This window comes from Carcharhinus amblyrhynchos, chromosome 24, assembly GCF_965287045.1.
Source record: "Carcharhinus amblyrhynchos chromosome 24, sCarAmb.v2.hapA, whole genome shotgun sequence".
NCBI lineage: Eukaryota > Metazoa > Chordata > Chondrichthyes > Carcharhiniformes > Carcharhinidae > Carcharhinus > Carcharhinus amblyrhynchos.
The window spans coordinates 41,166,966-41,179,955 of record NC_137347.1 but is presented as its reverse complement, the minus strand read 5'-3'; the positions used below and the strand labels follow the sequence as shown (position 1 = coordinate 41,179,955).

Below are 12,990 nucleotides of genomic sequence, written 5' to 3'. Positions count from 1 at the left end.
TGCCCCACCAGTGCATCACCATGCCGCTTCCTGGACTTGAAGATGCACAGGGTTGATGTTGGGTTGCATTTGCTTCATGCAGCTCTTTCCAGTTGACCTTCCTTGTTGTTTTGGCTGAACGGCCGTAATGCCCACATTAACCGAGTAGCTTCAGTTTTCTTTTTTCTTGCCTCAGTCCAAGGGTGGGTACTTGATTGCCCTGCAGTTTATTTCTTGGAATTTGGCCATGTAAAATAATGGCAGTGATTTGGAATTCATTAGGATTGCGAAGCAAACTATAATTTCCATCTGCTTATTTTATTTCTTCCTTTACAGGATCCAGGTCGCAGCTGACTTGGGAACATCAACAGTGTGTTTCTGTACAATGAGAAAACCGGGACCTCAAAAAGGTGAGTGCAGGCAATCTGTTGGAATAGAATATTTTCCAAACCAACTGAATTTTTCCCAGTGATCGGCAAGGCTGCAGTTTTGATCAGAGATGTGGACAGAGTTGAAGAATGAGAGATTGGAATGACCTGAGGCCTGTGATTCATCAAGTGCCCAGCCTGGGAAAACAATAATGAAACTGCTGGCAAGGTGCAGTGAGTTGAGGTAATGGAGTCTGGTCCAAGTGAAGGAACGGCCTTCCCCATGACTGGATTTTGTTCTTGCTGAGGTTTGCAAATTTGACATGCAAAGCAGAAATCACACATTCCACAAGATGACGGAAAACTCTGTTATTAGAAGTCAAACCGTCTGAGACTGATCCTTTGGTTGGAGAATGGAAGAAAAATGTACCTGTAAAGGTTTAGTTTTAAATGATCATCAGAGTAACGTAGTATTGATCTAAAGGGGTGGCACGGTGGCACAGTGGTTAGTACTGCTGCCTCACAGTGCCAGGGATCCAGGTTCGATTCCAGCTTGGATCACTGTCTGTGTGGAGTCTGCACATTCTCCCCATGTCTGCGTGGGTTTCCTCTGGGTGCTTCGGTTTCCTCCCACAAACCAAAGGTGGGTTGGTTAGGTGGATTGGTTATGCTAAATTGCCCCGTAGTATCAGTGGAACCAGCTAGCGTAAATGCCTGGGGGTTAGGGGAATAGGGCTGGGTGGGGTTGTGGCCAGTGTGAACTCGATGGGCCAAATGGCCGCCTTCTGCACTATAGGATTCTATGATTCTAAAAGAGCGGGAAATGGGAAACTATAAAAAGTGAATTTAAAATTTGGGGAAAAGAAGGTAGAACCACAGTATTCAACTCTGCAATGCAGGAAAGAACTTAAACCATTGTTTATGTGCATGATGGCCAGTAATTTCCATATTCCTTGATTAATGAACCAGTAACTAAGTAAATAAGGCTTGGTTCCTGTAAGCTTTGAGACTCCTTCAAATTCTATTTCTTGCAAAAGTATCTCATTATCTCTGAAACAGGCAGTTTCTGTTTATGTGCTTCACATGGTGTCATCTCAGCTCCCAAGAGGAGACTAATACACACTAGTTTGGAAACTACAGCGAGCTAATTGAGGAATAATTTTTGAGGGAGTTGCATAGTGTAGAAGGCACATTAAGCTTACACTATCACTCTAAGTTAGTGCACTGTATTTGGTGTTTTCTAACCTGGGCTCAATAAAGATCTTCTCACCTCCCAGAGGCTGCAGTTTGCAGCAATGAGGGGAAAAGGGTCTAAAGTTGTTGTGAACTAATTAATTAATGTAAGCCAACAAACTTACTCATCTGTAATTATTTTGTCAATTGGTTATTAATTTTTCCGGTCCTATTTTTTTCCTGTAACAAGAAAATATTTATATCTTAGGGAAGTATGACTGAAAAGTAGCATAGAATTTCCTTGTCATGCTTTAAGACAAGAGTAATATAGAGCAGCAAAATATACAGACGCACACTAATAAAATCCATCATTGTCTATGGTTTTAACCCTTGGTTTCAGATGCACCAGCTATCTGAAAGTAATTCAGTGGACAGAGCAGAGGGAGATGAATAGGCAGCATCTTTTTGGTGGGAACTGTAGCGTGTGGAACCTAGGAAGTTAAAGACCACCTATAGCTGGGTGAAGACAGAGCAAGAATGAAAAGCCAGAGAGAGGAATGAACAGTTTGGGGGAGCAGGGTTTGCAGGGATGAAATCGGGAAGAGCAGGCTCTGAAGGGGTGGAAACAAGAAGATGAGAATTAAATTGGAGGACTGAGATCTGTACAAGCAAGAAGGGACCATGGTTAATTTAGCAAGGAAAATTCGGTGTGAGATTGGATGCAGGCAAGAGTGTTGGGCATTTGGAATGGTTGAATTTGGAGGTGATGAAAGAAAATGAAAAAGAAAATCTATAGATGAAGGTTTTGCAAGAGATGGGCTGAGGTAGGCAATGTTGACAGGCGAAGAGTAGGCCATCAGAGGCTATAAAGTCAAACCCAACTTGGAGCTGAACAGGAAGTTGAGAGCATAAAAGCAAAATACTGCAAAATAAAACAGAAGCATAAAATGCTGGAAAATCTCAGCAGGTCTGACAGCATCTGTAGAGAGAGAATAGTTTTGGGTCTGGATGATCCTTCGTCATCTGATGAAGACGAAATGTGCACAGTCTGGTTTGGCTCACTGTGGTGTGTGGGTGGGGAAATGGAGTAATTGGCAAATGTTGGAAGTTTGTTGTGGGACCCGATGACTTTGCAACTCAGACGGAGAGGTAGAACTGAGACGTATCTTGTACGTATGGAATGAGCTGTTGTTTCCCAGTGATGTAACCAAGATGCAATGAGGAAGAGATGGAGGTGGGTTATGGAGACCAGGAATCAGTCCGTGTTTGTGGAGATGGAGATGCAAGGGTCGGAGGTACAGTCATTGTTAAAGATGCTCCAACTTGAGATAGGTAAATTTGGAATCCGGGGTCTTAAAGCTTCACAAGGAGAGCAGGACTGGTGGAGAATATGTGGTCACCCGTGTCAAAATCTGCAGACAGACAAGTGCAGGATAGTGGGATGGTTCCAGTCGCAGAAGATGTAGTTTATTATTTTCATTAAGGCTATGCTGCTGTGGGTAGGAGGGCAACTTAATTGGAGAGGTGCAAACTGGGAGCAGTGGACACAAGATTTGTGATAACAGTACATTCAAGAACTTGAAAGGAACGGAAGGTTTGAGTTGGAGTGGTTGTTTGCAATTACAAGGAGGGGAGTTGAAGGTCAGATTTCAGAGGGAAGTGATAGTAGTTTTGAAAGGGAGGGGTTGGTGTAGAGGACAGGGAGTTATTGACAGGTGCTTTGACGTGAACAGGCACTGCACTGTGGTGACTTGGGGGATTTCACAGTAACTTCATTGCAGTGTTAATGTAAGTCTCATTGTGACTAATTAATAAATTTTAAAACTTTATTTTTGATGTCTGCTCACTCGGTGGAATGTTGGATGTTCAGCAGTTTAGAGGAAGTGAGTAGGAAGTGGGAATCACAGGAAATGATCTTGAGAGAGGGCAAAGGGTAAATGTCATTTTTTTGTGGCATTATGCCAAGTCTATTTACCTTCCAAACATTGCTTGTTTCAGCAATTCATTGGCTGAAGACCTTTAAGGTGTACAGAGACCTTTAAAGCTGTTCTGTAAGGAAAGGTTTGGGTCCAGTCTTATAATGCAAGACAGACCCCATGAATAAAGTTTAAGTTTATTTATAAGTGTCACAAGTCAGCTTACATTAACACCACAATGAAGTCACTGTGAAAATCCCCGTAGTTGCCACACTCTGATGCCTGTTCGGGTCCACTGAGGGAGAATTTAGCATTGCTATTGCACACTAACCAGCACATCTTTCAAGTTGATAGGGTTGTTAAGAAGACGTACGGTGTGTTAGCTTTTGTTGGTACAGGGAATGAGTTCCGGAGACATGAGGTCATGTTGCAGCTGTACAAAACTCTGATTTGTATTGCGTGCAGTTCTGGTCGCCGCATTATAGGAAGGATGTGGAAGCATTGGAAAGGGTGCAGAGGAGATTTACCAGGATGTTGCCTGGTATGGTGGGAAGGTCTTATGCGGAAAGGCTGAGGAACTTGAGGCTGTTTTCCTTAGAAAGAAGGAGGTTAAGAGGTGACTTAATAGAGGACTAGATTGGGCGGACAGTGAGAGCCTTTTTCCTCGGATGGAGATGGCTAGCACGAGGGGACATAGCTTTAAATTGAGATAGATATTGGACAGATGTCAGAGGTAGGTTCTTCACTCAGAGGGTAGTAAGGGCGTGGAATGTCCTGCCTGCAACAGTAATGGATTTGCCAACATTAAGGGCATTTAAATGGTCATTGGACAAACATATGGATGATATTGGAATAGTGTAGGTTAGATGGGCTTTAGATTGGTTTCACAAATCAGTGCAACATTGAGGGCCGATGGGCCTGTACTGTGCTGTAATGTCCTACGTTCTACGAAACAGGACCCCCTGAGGAAACCCACATAGACATGGGGAGAACGTGCAGACTCTGCACAGACAGACACCCAAGCTGGGAGTTGAACCCCGGTTTTAAAAATGCTGTGCTTTCGGCAGTGGGGAAAACATTGATCTTTACTTCTGGGGCCTGGGCTACAATACAGTCCACACCGATAAAAAGTGCATCTGTCTGATGGCCATGGAGCTCTTGTATGATGTGAGTTTTAACAGGCACAGACTTACAAAGCAAAACCCTCTCCAATTTAACAAGAGAGGGAAATGATGCTAGAGCAAGCATGAAGATTGTTAGCGTGGAAAATCTACTCACTAGTGCTGTCAGATTGACCATAACAGATCAGCTGTCCCTTATGAACCTGGCTTGATCTTTCCCTTCTAATAGAAAGGGGAATTGTTGAATGTTTTGTCGGGGGCATGACATGGAAAATGTCCTGCTTCCTGCCATTAACACCCATTATCTAGATAATGTAAAAGTGCCACTTGTGCCTATTAACATTACCCAATTACTCTTAAAGTAAAAAAGAAAATGTTAGAAATACTCAGCAGATTCAGAGAGAAGGAGAGTTGATGATTTAAGGCAAAACTTTGTCAGAACTGGAATACGTTTATGATGTAACATGTTTATTTCTAATTTGTAACTAATAGCCAACTTTTCTCCCTTGGACACTTTGACTATTGGGACAAAAGTTGGATTTCTGCTTCGATTGTTATGATCCCAATTGATGTTATAATCAGCCGGGAAGATTCCAAAATGGAACCTGGGCTCAAAAGACTGTAGAAAATGTGAAGGAGCAGAGTCACATGACTGCTAATTAGCTTTAACAGCAAGAAAAAAAACATTTTTTAACATGAAAAAAATTGTATTGTGATGCAGTGCCCCTTTACTCCCTACTGGCATCACAAATATACAGAGGTTTTAAGGTTAACTCAGATTATGAGGCATATCTTAAGCTGCAATGGTCTCAGTAACACAAAGTTCATTTAAGTTTACAGACTGGGCATGGTCAAATACACTCTCTACTCTGAACTCAAGTGAATGTCCAGATGACTCTTCAAAATCCTCCGAGATGATTGTCACATGACAGTTTCCAAAGGCCAAAAAAAACTTTAAAATCTTCTTCCACAACAATGTTTTCCATTAGCGCTTTTTATTCTGAAATCCAATCCAGATTTTCCAAATAACCCTTTTAAACAAACTTCCACTCCACTTTTAACAAATAATCCAGCATCCAGGTTTTACCACTTCCCATTCAGGATTTCTTTGCCTTGATTGTTCACAATTGCTTTGACTATCAATTCCCAGACTCCACTAAGATGGCATCAAACTTCTGATTTACCACTGAAGTCTGCTTTCCCACTTTAATTCAAGCACTTCATTTACTTCTTCCTTGAATTCTCCTGAATCATACCTTGGTCTCTGTTCTTTTAACTTCAGTCTTCCTAAGACATTCTCTTTGTCCCAGTTATCGGGCTGCCTGGTTCTTTAAGAATTCTGCCTCTTTGCAGCTCCCTTGTCCAGTCTTTCTTTCCCCAGCAAAGTTGAGAGATGCTCACTCCGCAGTGTACTATCTTCAACTGCAATATATCCAGCTAAAACTAAATTTTAAAAAAATTGACCTTAAAAGTTGCTAAGCAAGTGTCTTTTATTGACACTTGAAGCCATAACCCTCTCTAAGCACAATAGAAGCACAGTTTGATTTGAAACCAATCCCCCACAAATAACACAGCTTTCTCCAGGATGAATCTAACTATAGGTTTTACCCTTCCAAGCAAAGAAACATTAAATTAAACCCATTTTAAACTATACCTTATTTCTAATGTTTACCTCTACAAATATAAATCCCTTAAAGCTACCTTTTATTTTCCGAACACACTGCATTAAACCTTGCCTCTGGAGTTACTGGAGTGGTTGTATGAACATTCACTTCCTAGCTCCAGAACAAGGCATAGTTTCTCATTTTATAGTGAGGTGGAAAGGGGAAAGTTAATTGTGTGTGTCTCTGTTTATGAGTTTGTGTGTCTTTGTGTGTGCGTGTGTCTGTATGTGTGTATGTCTGTCTGCATATATGTCCTCGCGCGTGAGCGCATGTGTGTCCGCGCATGTGTGTGTCTGCAAGTGTTAGTGTTACAAATGTAAGTAAAGAATGAACTATCAGGGATCCTGTCCAGTTTCTTTGGGAATCAATTCTTCAGTGTTACGACACAATCACAGTACCAGAACATGAATTCAAACTGAATACAATGCATTCACTATATAGTGGCAATAATCTTCATCAGGATTAAATTGATTGTTCTGGAGGGCTTAACAGAACAGTGCTTTCCCCTCTTCAATTTTTCAGGCATTCAACTGTTTTAAACCACAATTTAAATCACTGTTAATCTACTGTGAACACATTGTGAATAGAGTTCAGATTTTTCAATACTTTAGTGAGTATTGCTAGCAATAATGTCCCTGTCAAAGTATTTATGCAATGCCAGCTGTTCTGTATATTCAAGATGCAGTTGCCACTTAAAGCAGCAATTTATAATGGGTGCGATGGGAGCGCTTTCCAAATGAGATGTGCATTTGGCCAGTTGTTGGACGCCAGTCAAGGACTGGAATGTTGTTTCTGGTCCTTGGATAGTGAGCAATTAATCCTGTGTGGTAATTCTCCCAAACCTCAACATGTCTCAATCCTGAGTAGCTTTAGGAAGAGGACTGAGTCAGTCATTCAGTCTTCAGTGGGCTTGTCCCCCTGTAGTTTAAATAGATTGTGGTTTACCTGTTCCTCGACTGTATTTTCTCAACTTTCCTGTCTGTCTCTTGACAATCTTGCCAAACAAATATCTATCTATCAGTCTTGAATGCTTCAGAATACACAGCTATTTGTTTAATGGTTTGGCGGAGGGAAGATTTATCCTACATATGGAAACATTATTGAGGACCATGAATGCAACATGATTTTTGGATTTAAATAGTTGTTATGTAGTACAGAACTTGAGTATTGCTGAAAAACAGAGACATGGGGTGAAATTTTCCCATCCCGCCCATCATTAGAACATAAGAACATAAGAAATAGGAGCAGGAGTAGGCCATCTAGCCCCTCGAGCCTGCCCTGCCATTCAATAAGATCATGGCTGATCTGTCGTGGCTCAGTTCCACATTCCCGCCCTCTCCCCATAACCCTTAATCCCCTCGCTTATCAAAAACCCATCAACCCGCGGCTTAAAAATATTTAGCGAGGCAGCCTCCACCACTTCAATGGGCAGAGAATTCCAGAGATTCACCACCCTTTGAGTGAAGAAGTTCCTCCTCATTGTTGTGGGCGGGAGTTGGATCAGGCAAAGGTCCATTGACCTTGGGTGGGATTTTCCGGTTTTGGGGTGAGTGTCGTAGGGAACCCCCATCTGTGCTGTTGGTTTATCTTACAGAACTGTCCTGATGAGTGCAAGATAAAAAGCTTTGACAGTACAACATTTTTTTTCCTGGCAAACTGTGATATTTGGATTTATTTAAGCTTGAGGTTATTCATTTAATGTTCCTTTAACAGTAAGATAAGTAGAAAACATTGATCCTCCCAACTTGTGCACAGTTTTCAGCTAGTGTGGCAGTGGGAGGGTGAGAATCATCTCTTGACCAGACAGGAATAAAGAACATCAACCATCCTTCACATTTCGAAAGGCTGTCATGTGATGTGTATGTTTGTGAGTGTAGGGGGAGGTGAGGTTTGCAGTCATTGCATTGTCATCTAAACTTGGATCATGGAGCCAGCTACGTGGGTAAGATACTGGAGTGTTCCCAATGACAATCCAGGGGGTATCGGTGCCAAGAGAAAGAAAGAAAATATGTCATGTAGTTACATTATCAGCACTACAGAAAGTTGCTTTTCAGTTTAGTCACAGCCACTAGTATAGATGCAAGAACTTAATGGTCTTGGATAGGTCTGTCACCAGCTCCATATTCTGGAGAGAATAACAATGGATTTGAGATATTTTGGTGTGTAGATCTTGCTTGAAGAGGTACATGTGAGCCTCGTGATCCAACATCAGTATACAGCAATATAGATTTACAGTTCAGCTTGGCACACTGCTGCTGTGCTGTCACAAGCTGTTCTTAAAACTATTAAAGATTTTTAATACCTTTAGCAATCTGTTCTCTATTAGCAATACTTACTGTCAACTGCACGCAGCATCTAGAAAGTCTTTATGCTTGGGCGAGTTTGTTGGATTCAGCTCGGCAAGTTAGCAGTCTTCTGAATTTTGAAGTGGAACTGGCCTGCTTCATGATAGGCTTCTGAATTTGTCTTCATATCCTCCTAACTTTCTCCTTTCTGTTCAATTCCTCATCCGCACTGTCCCTGAGAGGATGGGATGGATCAGGCTGTGGAAGACGACACTTGTCAGTCAAACCACTGGATGGGAAGGTTTCCGTCTCTTGAAGGGAAAAAAAAATCCAATTAAATTTGGGAAATGACTGGTACTGGTCTTCAGTGCCTTAAAATGGAATTCCAGTTTGGACCAGTATCAACCATTTCCAAATTCTATTTTTTTTCCCCTCTGGGGATCATACACTCTCATGTTTTCCTTCATTTCATCTTTATCCTTCAGAAGTCCCTTGAACACTTTTTAACCAGTTCCCTGAGGACGAGCGTGATTTGGATGCGAGTCAAGCCTGAGATTTGAACCTGGTCTCCAGCTTGAGAGCTCAGCATTCTAATATAGTAGATACCACCCAACTCTTGAGAGAATCCTTCATTGAAATGTTTTATGCTATTGTTTTCTGCAGTGTTTGATGTCCCATCAAAGTCTGAAATATGAGCACATCTGTCAACAGGAGTATTAACACAATCCCAGCTACTGTTTGAGACATTCTCTTGAATTTAAGGTATAAAGGCAATCATTCTTTTTAATTTGTATGTATTACAGACAAACACAGTGGGATAGCTATGTAGTACAGTGTGACATGAATCAGGAAAACAGCCAAATAGACTGTTTTCTGGTTTACTTCTTCCATTTTAATATTTAAGAATTTAATTATATTCCTGAGGAATGAATTCCATTTATTCTTCAAGATGATGACCACTGTCCGCTCTTTGCAACGTTCTGGAATAGAAGTGAATGCTTATCATTAAATGCATTATTTATTAACATGTCCATTCCAACCACTTACTGCGTGAGGCCCATCTCCATCAATGAGAAAGGTGGATATATGGAACGTACCACATTTCTGCATAAACTAAACCTAAGAACAATTGCCTGAGAACGATAATCCAATCTGTTTTTTTTCTTGGCTCTAGTTATAGATTGGAAAGATGGAAGAAGACAAAAGTATGCTCGTAGTGGCCGCCCTTCGAATACTCCATCGCCATATCAGGGTGAGTACTTTGACTTGTGTGAAATGTTGCCTTGAGTGTGCAGGAAGTCACCAATCTGTTTCTGTATTGTGTAACCCGTCAGTTGGGTTGACCTGGGTAAATGGCATTTTTTTCTGGAAAGTTCAGCACCAAGCTAAAGTGTTCTGCTCAAGCAAACTGGGCTGGCCTCCCACTTTGGATGGGTTGAATGGCTGTGCAAGCCTTGACTGAACATTCCAGCAGCAAAAGGTGGGATTTTTCTTATTCTCGTAAGAGTGAGAGAATCAGTTCTAACATCGTGCGCGTGTGCCTGTATCCCTGCCCTTGCTGAGTTTCTCATGATTTCAACCAACTTGTGCACAAGACCAGAATCCACCATTCCACTGAACACTCATTGGGTTATTTATTTTTTGAATGGAGAAGAGAACTTAACTAGAATATTAAAGATCAGCATTACACAGAGTGACATATTGGTGTTGTTGTGGATCCCATAATGTTTATTCTCAACTGATTTTAGACCATTTAAATTAGGGCTTTGATATCAGGATGTTCACCAGCTCCCATTGAATGAAATATTGTTGATCTGTGCACAGTCTGATTGAAATCAATTTTAAAGCTCTCTCTCTTCAAAATCCCATAACTGGCATGTTCTTTTGTATTTGACCTGTCTCTTTTAAGCAGTGTTTGGCTGCAAAAACGTAAGAAACGTTACCAATAGAGCCGGGAATGAACCAGTTCTCCGATTGCCAAGCCCTGCACTCGGTGACAATTTATCTGATCTCTGGAACAATTTAATTGAGATAAAGTGGTTGTTTCTAGAGCTCCGTGAGGGAACCGTTCAGCCTGTCTGTATACTATTGAACACAATAGTGCAGGGACACAGAGAATTGTGTACTTTAGTGGGGGGTATTTTCTGAGGGAAGTGATGGGTGTTGAGGTAATGGCACTGGACTAATAATCCAGGGGCCCAAACCTCATTCTCTGGGGATGTGGACTTAAATCCCACCATGGCAGCTGGTGAAATTTAAATTCAATTAATAAATTGAATATTCAGAACATTGAGTACAGGAGTTGCGACGTCTTGTTGAAGTTGTGCAAAACATTGATGAGGCCATACCTGGAATCCTATGTCCAGTTCTGGTCACCCTATTATAAAAAGGATATTATTAAACTAGAAAGAGTGCAGAAGAGATTTACTGGGATGCTACCGGGACTTGATGGTTTGTGTTAAAAGGAGAGGCTGGATAGACTGGGACTTTTTTCTCTGGAGCGAAGAAGGCTAAGGGGTGATCTTATAGAGGTCTATAAACTAATGAGGGACACAAATCAGCTAGATAGAATATCTTTTCCCAAAGGTAGGGGAGTCTAAAACTAGAAAGCATAGGTTTAAGGTGAGAGGGGAGAGATACAGAAGTGTCCAGAGGGGCAATTTTTTTTCACGGAGGGTGGTGAGTGTGTGGAACAAACTGACAGAGGTAGTGGTAGAGGAGGATCCAATTTTGTCTTTTAACAAGCATTTAGACAGTTACAAGGTTACGATGGATATAGTGGGATTTGGGCCAAATGTGGGCAATTGGGACTAGCTTAGGGGGTTTGAAGAAAAAGGGGTGGCGCGGACAAATTAGGCCGAAGGGCCTGTTTCCATGCTGTAAACTTCTATCACTCTAAATAAAATCTGAAATTGAAAGGTGATCTCAGTAAAATCCCATCTGGTTCACTAATGCCCTTGAAGGAAGGACGCTTGCTGTCCTTACTTGGCCTGGCTACTGTATCACTTCAGGTCCACAGCAATGCAGTTGACTCTTAACTGCCTTCTGAAATGGCCTAGCAAGCAACTTGGTTCAGAGGGGGCATGAGGGATGGGCAACAGTTAGTGGTTTTGCCAACACGAGGGTGGTCGTCAATTACTGGCCTTGCCAGCGATGCTCACATTGCCATAAAAGATTTCTTTGTTAGATCAGTACTCCAGCTTCAGTGCTATTAAGTTTGATTCCTTAGTGTCTCACTTTCAGAAGTGAATGCATTAGGGCTTATTTGAAATTTACAAGGCAGATAGTTGGTGCCTTTCAGGTTTATGTTCATTTTTTTTAATGCAGCATCAGATGGGAATGGCAAAATATAATCAAAGATTTGTCAGAATGTCATATATCACATGTATTTAGCTGTAATTATTTTGCCTGTTGGGCATTTACTCGAGTGATTTTACTTGAATTGCTTCATGAGTGGTGAAGATAATTGCATATTTAGTGAGTTGCAGGAGGCAGGTACTTTGAAGAAAGATTTGGTTTTGTATAGGTTTGATGTCAAACAAACTATATTTTAAACTCATCTCATTTTCTTGGCAGCGTATCCATGAGTAATCATCTGAAGTCTAATTAATGTTGATCTTCCAAATCAAAGCAACTTGCGTTTATATAGTGCCTAATGAAGAAAAGGCTTCAGCTGATGGGTAGTTCAGCTAAATAAAGAATTGTTTTAAAGTTTATTTATTAGTGTCACAAGTAGGCTTACATTAACACTGCAATGAAGTTACAGTGAAAATTCCCTAGTCGCTACACTCCGGCACCTGTTCGGGTACATTGAGAGAGAGAACTTAGCATGGCCAATGCATCTAACCAGCTTGTCTTTTGGACTATGGGAGGAAACCGGAGCATCCGGAGGAAACCCACGCAGACCCGGGGAGAACGTGGAAACTCCACACAGACAGTGACCCAAGCTGGGAATCGAACCCTGGCCCCTGATGCTGTGAGGCAGCAGTGCTAACCCACTGTGCCACTCTGTTTTGAGGCAAATGGTTACGATAGCCAAATGATCCACGCTGTGAAGCTGATTTTTGGGAATGTTGCCCAACATGCAAGCAAGGAGTGAATCAATTTAAATAGGGATTTGAATCCATTGTGCCAATGGGACATTGATTCAGTCAGAGAGCAATTGCTACATTTGAATTTTCTTTTTAAAATTGAAAGGTTTTATGAGACAGGAGTGGGATTGATATTGGAACATAATGAACATCTGAGGTTAAACGCCTGGTGTGGCTGACTGTTGAATCTTTTGCATATCATGCCGCTAATTTATCTTGCATTCACAAATTCGTTGTGTGTGCAGTGTTGCTGTGGAGGTGGCATGTTCGTCATATGATGACACGATGGTGCTTTTTTATCAGAAGTGTTTTGTTGGCCAACAATGTTTTTTTATTAACTTATTGTCATCGAATTTTACAGCACAAAGCAAGGCCCTTTGGCCCATTGTGTCT

At 41.5% G+C, this 12,990-nt stretch overlaps 1 protein-coding gene across 1 annotated transcript in view; it reads left to right on the top strand.

Moving 5' to 3' along the window:
* LOC145357724 (polycomb protein SCMH1-like) overlaps positions 1 to 12,990 on the top strand; it is a 172,008-nt gene that overhangs the window by 18,907 nt on the left and 140,111 nt on the right. The window contains exons 3-4 of the mRNA XM_080211148.1: positions 316 to 389; positions 9,681 to 9,758. Coding sequence (XP_080067274.1) covers positions 365 to 389; positions 9,681 to 9,758 — 103 coding nt within the window. The 5' untranslated portion in view covers positions 316 to 364. The remainder of the gene's footprint in view (positions 1 to 315; positions 390 to 9,680; positions 9,759 to 12,990) is intronic.